A 7,500-nucleotide genomic window follows, 5' to 3' on the forward strand; every position below is an offset into this window, starting at 1 on the left:
TGACCTTGATTAATTCATTTGGACCGACAATTGAACGACTGATTTCGACGATTTGACCTATTTTTTGCACAGTATGGCCCCGCTGGGGGTGGTGATGGTGGTGTCGTTGATGGGGATGGGCATCGCTCTGTCCTTCTACTTTGAGCACAAGAACGGCGGAGACCTCCTGACGTGAGTGCACAGTCTGTCTCATCCTGTGTTTGAATGTTTCGTCCTTGATTTCTGTTCCTTTGTTTGAATGTTTCGTCTGTAATTTCTCTTCCTGTGTTTGAATGTTTCGTCTGTAATTTCTATTCCTGTGTTTGAATGTTTCGTCTGTGATTTCACTTCCTTTGTTTGAATGTTTCGTCTGTGATTTCACTTCCTTTGTTTGAATGTTTCGTCTGTGATTTCACTTCCTTTGTTTGAATGTTTCGTCTGTAATTTCACTTCCTTTGTTTGAATGTTTCGTCTGTGATTTCTCTTCCTTTGTTTGAATGTTTCGTCTGTGATTTCTCTTCCTTTGTTTGAATGTTTCGTCTGTAATTTCACTTCCTTTGTTTGAATGTTTCGTCTGTGATTTCTCTTCCTGTGTTTGAATGTTTCGTCTGTAATTTCACTTCCTTTGTTTGAATGTTTCGTCTGTGATTTCTATTGTATAGTTTTTTGTTGTTTTGATAATGACCCATAAGTGGACTCTGTATATATATATATATATATATATATATATATATATATATATATGTGTGTGTGTGTGTGTGTGTGTGTGTGCGTGCGTGCGTGTGTGACTCTGTGTGTGTGTGTGTGTGTGTGTGTGTGTGTGTGCGTGTGTGTGTGTGTGACTCTGTGTGTGTGTGTGTGTGTGACTCTGTGTGTGTGTGTGTGTGACTCTGTGTGTGTGTGACTGTGTGTGTCTTTGTGAGAGACTCTGTGTGTGTGTGTGTGTGTGTGTGTGTGTGTGTGTGTGCACGTGCACACAGCATGCACGAGGACGGCGGGTACTGGAAGGAGGTGTACATCGCCCCATGGTGTCGGGTGGCGGCCTACACTGTGGGCATGCTGCTGGGCTTCGTGCTGTTCAGGGTGAAGAGGACCACCCTGAGGATGGTGAGTTGTGTGGGGTGGGTGGGGATGGGGGGGAGTGTTGTGTGTGTGTGTGTGGTGGGGGGAGGGGTGTGTGTATGTGGGGGTTGTGGGGGGGGGGGCGGAGGGTTTAGGGAGGGCATGCTGTTGGGCTTCGTGCTGTTCAGGGTGAAGAGGACCACACTGAGGATGGTGAGGGTGTTTGTATGTGTGTGTGTGTGTGAGGGGGGGCGTGGTTGTGTGGGGGGAGGGGGGTTTTGTGTGTGTGGGCGGGGGGTTGTATGGGGAGGGTTTAGGGAGGAGAGGGGGCATACTATTGGGCTTCGTGCTGTACACGGTGAAGAGGGGGCGGGGGGGGGGGTGTTGTGTGTGTGTGGAGGGGGGAAGTTGTGTGTGTGTGGGTGGGGGGGGTGTTGTGGAGGGCGAGGTGAAGGAGGGTTTAGGGGGTGAGGTGGGGTGGGGGGGAGCATGCATCTGGGCTTCGTGATGTTGAGGGTGAAGAGGACCACCCTGAGGAATGTAAATAAAAGGTTCATTGGAACAATGTGTGACTTGTTCAGGATTAAAGAGGCTGTGCCAGTCTTGAATAAAAGCTAATTTGTAAGTGTCTGGGTTAGTTCCAATGTACCTTTTGTTTACCTGTGTGCTAGCTAAATCGGTAGTGTAAACAGCACTGACTTGAAGTTGTGTACCTTGTGAATGGACAGAGTTACCACTCTTTACTATTTGTTAATCATTTCATCTCCTGGCCGATTATTTGTTAATTTCCAGTTGATAAACCACCGAGGCAACCATGTGTTTGTTCTGTATTGTCCATGTGTTCTGTGTGGCTTGTTCAAGATTAAAGAGGCTATGCCAGTCTTGAAGAAAAGATAATTAATTTTGTGTTTGCACATTTCTTCTGTCTTTGCTGCTGTGTGCACATGTCAGATGATCGGTATAAGGACAGGCCCGGCGCCTTCTTACTTTTGAGAAGTGTCTTGGTTTGTTCCAATGTACCTTTTATTTACCTGTGTGCTAGCTGAATCGGTAGCGAAAGCAGCACTGACTTGAAGTTGTGTACCTTGTGAATGGAGAGAGTTACCACTCTTTACTATTTGTTAATCATTTCATCTCCTGGCCTCATTGTTTGTTAATTTCCAAATAATTTCTATTCTTTTCTTCTTCTTTTTTTCTTTTAAGCCGACGGCTGTTGTTGGGTGGCTGCTGACGTGGGCGGTAGGGTTGTTCTTGTGCTACATCCCCTACACGAAGAACAAGGCTGGTGGAACGGAGTGGACTGTGTGGGAGTACTCTGCCTATGAGGCGTTCGGCAGGCCTGCCTGGGCCATGTGTGTGGCCTGGATTATCTTCGCCTGCCACAACAACAGGGGAGGTCAGCGGTGGAAGATGGGGAAGAGTAGAGAGGAGAAGGGTGGTGGTGGTGGTGGTGGTGATGATGGTGGTGGTGGTGGTGATGGTGTGTGTGTGTGTGTGTGTGTGTGTGTGTGTGTGAAATGGATACTTACTTATATAGCGCCTATCCTCGATCGAAGACCAACCTCTAAGCGCTTTATAAACACACAGTCATTTACTCACTGCGACTGTGACGTCCACAGGGTTCATCAACTCCATCCTGAGCTGGGAGGGGTTCCTGCCCGTGTCCCGCCTGACTTACGCCGCCTACCTGGTGCACCCCGTCATCATGATGCTGCACGTCTTCAGCAAGAAGGCCCTCATCTTCATCGATGACTATGACCTGGTGAGACACTGTCTTTTGCTGCTGCTGCTGCTGCTGCTGCTCATACGTGCGTGCGTGCTGGGTTGTTTGTGTGAGTGTCGGGGTGGGGGTGGGTTGGTGGGTCGGGTGTGTGTTGTGTATGTGTGTTCTGTGTGTGTGTGTGTGTGTGTGTGTGTGTGTGCGTGCGTGACAGCCAGTCGTGTTCGGGACTATGACCATCTGAAATGCAGCTGACTGCTGACCCGACTATCTGGGCTAGACAAGACATGACAAGACAAAAAGACAAGACATGACAAGGCAAGACAATGATGATCATAATAACGACACGTTTCACGCTGCAGGCCTACATGGGCCACACACACTGACAGCCTACTTGACGACTGGTTAATGGAAGACAAGGCAAGGCAAGACAAGACAAGACAATGATGACCATGATTATAGAAGACAAGACATGACAAGACAAGACAATGATAACCATGATTACACAGGACAAGACAAGACAATGATGACCATGATTACACAGGACAAGACAAGACAAAGATGACCATGTTTATACAAGACATGACAAGACAAGACAATGATGACCATGATTACACAGGACAAGACAAGATAATGATGACCATGATTACACAGGACAAGACAAGACAAAGATGACCATGATTACACAGAACAAGACAAGACAATGATGACCATGATTACACAGGACAAGACAAGACAAATCAATGATGTCGATGATTATAGAAGACAAGACAAGACAATGATGACGATGATTATAGAAGACAAGACATTGATGACCATGATTATACAAGACAAGACAATGATGACCATAATTATTCAAGACAAGACAATGATGACCATGATTATACAAGACAATGATGACCACGATTATAGAAGACAATGATGACCATAATCACAGAAGACAAGACAAGACAATGATGACCATGATTATACAAGACAATGATAACCATGATTATAGAAGGCAAGACAATGATGACCTTAATTATACAAGACAAGACAATGATGACCATGGTTATAGAAGACAAGACAATGATGACCTTAATTATACAAGACAAGACAATGATGACCATGATTATGCAAGACATGACAAGACAAGACAATGATGACCTTAATTATACAAGACAATGATGACCATGATTATACAAGACATGACAAGACAATGATGACCATGATTATACAAGACATGAAAAGACAAGACAATGATGACCATGATTATACAAGACATGACAAGACAAGACAATGATGACCGTGATTATACAAGACAAGACAATGATGACCATGTTTATAGAAGACAATGCAAGACAAGACAATGATAACAATTATTGTGTCCATTCATAACACTCATTGACTGTTTGTTCTTTGTGTGGTATGTAAATGCATTTATATAAATGACATTACTACACACATTTACACTAAGTCATTTTAAAAACACTGACATACCATCACAAACGCTGAAGACTAAGTACGGCAAGAAAATGTCCATCTTATAGACGTCAGACAGATACTAGGAGGCCGTCGTCAATGTAATAGAATTCACGCTTCCTGAGTTCTAATTAAGAAAAAAAATTTTAATAATAATAGACAGGTGATCCGACAGCGAAACTGACATGATAAGGATGGTAGTTGTGGCGACAGTGGGTGGATTCAATCAACCGTGTGTGTTGATCGGGGGTGGATCGTACGGTTGGCGGTGTTTCAAATTGTGTATAATCACCCAGTTTTAAAACCCCTTCAGTGCCAGGGGGAAAACAGCAGAAAGAGGTGTTTCAGGTCATAAAACATTATCCAAAGCAATCAGCCTAAAACTGAGAAAAATGGTCTGGAGGATATACCACTCTAGACGAACTGTGTGAATTTTCAGCCTTCCAGAGCATTTTCTCTTTTTCTGATAACGTCATCAGTGACGTCACTATGCACGTACGTAGTACGTTTATGGCAGTCAAGGGGTTGTAAAGGTGATAATGATCTTTCAAAAGACAAACAAACAAACAAAAAAGACAAGACACTGATGACCATGATTATAGAAGACAAGACAAGACAGTGATGACCATGATTATTCAAGACAAAACAAGACAAGACAAGACAACGATGACCATGACAACAACCTATGTCACGTTGCAGGCCTATCTGTACATAGGTCACATACTGCCGGGTTATCCTGTGGCAGCTTTATACAACACAACACAACACAACACAACACAACACGACACGACACGACACACATCACAACACATCACAACACAACACAACACAACACGACACATCACAACACAACACAACACAACACAACACAACACACAACATCACATCACATCACAACACAACACAACACATCCCGTCACAACACAACACATCACATCACATCACAACACAACACAACACATCACATCACAACACATCACATCACAACACAACACATCACATCACAACACAACACAACACATCACGACACAACACAACACAACACAACACGTCACATCACATCACATCACAACACAACACAACACAACACATCACGACACAACACAACACAACACAACACAACACATCAGAACACAACACAACACAACACAAACACATCAGAGTTTCAGTTTCAGTTTCACTTTCTCAAGGAGGCGTCACTGCGTTCGGACAAATCCATACACGCTACACCACATCTGTTGAGCAGATGCCTGACCAGCAGCATAACCCAACGCGCTTAGTCAGGCCTTGAGTGCATGCTTACATATTTGTGTACCTATGAAAGTGGATTTCATTTTACGTAATTTCGCCAGAGGACAACACTCTCGTTGCCATGGGTTCTTTTTCAGTGCGCCAAGTGCGTGCTGCACACGGGACCTCGGTTTATCGTCTCATCCGAAAGACTAGACGCTCAGTTTGATTTTCCAGTCAAACTTAGGAGAAAGGGCGAGAGCGGGATTCGAACCCACACCCTCACGGACTCTCTGTATTGGCAGCTGAGCGTCTTAACCATTCTGCCACCTTCCTCCTCACATCAGAACACAACACAACACAACACAACACATCACGACACAATCATAACCTATTTCTTGTTGCAGGCCTACCTGTATATGGGCCACACGCTGACGGCCTACCTGACTGCGTTCGTCTTCTCCCTGGTGGCGGAGGCGCCCGCCTTGGCTCTGGAGAGACTGGCCTTCCGAAGGCACTGAAGCTGGCGCGGGCACCTCGTGACCTGAATGCGCCCTGGATAGCCCTCTCGTCTTCATCATGCTTTTCAGAGTGTCTTCTCTTCTTCTTTTTTTTTTTTCTTTTTTTTTTTGTTGGTTGTGTGTGTGTGTGTCTGTCTCTGTATCTCTTTGATTTTCTCTGTCTTTGTCTGTTTCTCTGTCTCCGTCTCTGTTTCTCTCTGTGTCTCTCTGTGTCTGTTTCTCTCTCTCTCTCTCTCTCTCTCTCTCTCTCTCTCTCTCTCTCTCTCTCTCTCTCTCCACCTCCTGCTCTTCCTCCTCCTCCTCCTCCTTCTTCTTCTCTTCCTCCTCCTCCTCCTCCTTCTTCTTCTCCTCCTCCTCCTCCTCCTCCTCCTCCGCCTTCTTCTTCTTCTTCTTCTTCTTCTTCTTCTTCTTCTTCTTCTTCTTCTTCTTCGTAGTTTGTTTTCGCTCTGCTGTGAAAAATTCGATGCCTGATATATTCAAAAAAGTATCTTTATTTATTTATGTATTTATTTTATTCATTCGATTCCACGGGGTAATTTGGAAAATCAGATGTGTTCACAAATATCATTTCTCTTCGTGTGTTATTTTGTCAGTGTTGCAATATTATCTTCGTTGGGTAAAAAGAGTATGGATTTGAGGTCCACACGTATTCTTTTTAATTCGTTATTTTATGTTATTTTATTTTGTATATTTCTATTATTATATTCTCTCTATATTATATTGTCTCTTCGTGCCGCAAATTCTGTCGTTATCGCTGTGTTGTTGTCGTTGTCTTTTTTATTCAGTTCATATTGTTTTCCAGTGGATTGGGGCTTTGAGACTTTCTTTTGATATTGACATTCCTTTTCCCTTTTGTTGTTCTGCAACTGTGTTCACCAATGAATCAAGACGTCGGGTCTTAATTAAGAATTGCCACTGGCGGTGGTTTGAGTCTGTCAGCAATGAGAATGATTATATTGCGCGTGTTTCTTACCATTCTTTAAAAAAAAAAAACTTTTTCTTTCTTTATTGTTTCCTTCCATCATTCCTTCCTTCCTTCATTCATTTTCCCTTTCTTTCTAACTTCCATCCATGCTTCCATCCTTCCTTCCTTCTGTCCTTCCGTCCTTCCTCCTTCTATCCTTCCTTCCTTCCTTCCTTCCTTCCTTCCTTCCTTTACTCGTTTCTTCTTTCCTTCCTCCCTTCCTTCTGTTCTTTCTTCCTTCTATCCTTCCATCCTTCCTTCCTTCCTCCCTTCCTTCCTTCCTTCCTTTACTCATTTCTTCTTTGCTTCCTCCCTTACTTCTGTCCTTCCTTCCTTCTATCCTTCCATCTTTCCTTCCTCCTTCTATCCTTCTAGCCTTCCTTCCTTTACTAATTTCTTCCTTCCTTCCTTCCTTTCTTCCTTCCATGCTGCCTTCCTTCATTCCATCATTCCTTCCTTCCTTCCTTCCTTCCCTCCTTCCTACCTTCCTTCCTTTACTCCTTCCTTCTTCCTTCCTTCGTGCCTTCCTTCCATCCATCCTTCCTTCCTTCCGTCCTTCCTTT

The 7,500-nt window shown here is 44.0% G+C and overlaps 2 protein-coding genes across 3 annotated transcripts in view; both read left to right on the plus strand.

The window, feature by feature from the left end:
• Positions 1 to 7,500, plus strand: part of LOC143287602 (neprilysin-2-like) — a 237,601-nt gene that overhangs the window by 193,861 nt on the left and 36,240 nt on the right. The gene's annotated exons all lie outside the window — the stretch shown is intronic.
• The window catches only part of LOC143287601 (uncharacterized), a 57,507-nt gene that overhangs the window by 49,645 nt on the left and 362 nt on the right, over positions 1 to 7,500 (plus strand). For both annotated transcript variants that reach the window (XM_076595713.1, XM_076595712.1), the window contains exons 15-19: positions 73 to 171; positions 960 to 1,086; positions 2,245 to 2,437; positions 2,661 to 2,803; positions 5,860 to 7,500. The exon at positions 5,860 to 7,500 is cut by the window's right edge and continues 362 nt beyond it. In XM_076595713.1, coding sequence (XP_076451828.1) covers positions 73 to 171; positions 960 to 1,086; positions 2,245 to 2,437; positions 2,661 to 2,803; positions 5,860 to 5,973 — 676 coding nt within the window. In that variant the 3' untranslated portion in view covers positions 5,974 to 7,500. The remainder of the gene's footprint in view (positions 1 to 72; positions 172 to 959; positions 1,087 to 2,244; positions 2,438 to 2,660; positions 2,804 to 5,859) is intronic.

This window comes from Babylonia areolata, chromosome 11 (assembly GCF_041734735.1).
Source record: "Babylonia areolata isolate BAREFJ2019XMU chromosome 11, ASM4173473v1, whole genome shotgun sequence".
In the NCBI taxonomy this organism is placed as follows: domain Eukaryota; kingdom Metazoa; phylum Mollusca; class Gastropoda; order Neogastropoda; family Buccinidae; genus Babylonia; species Babylonia areolata.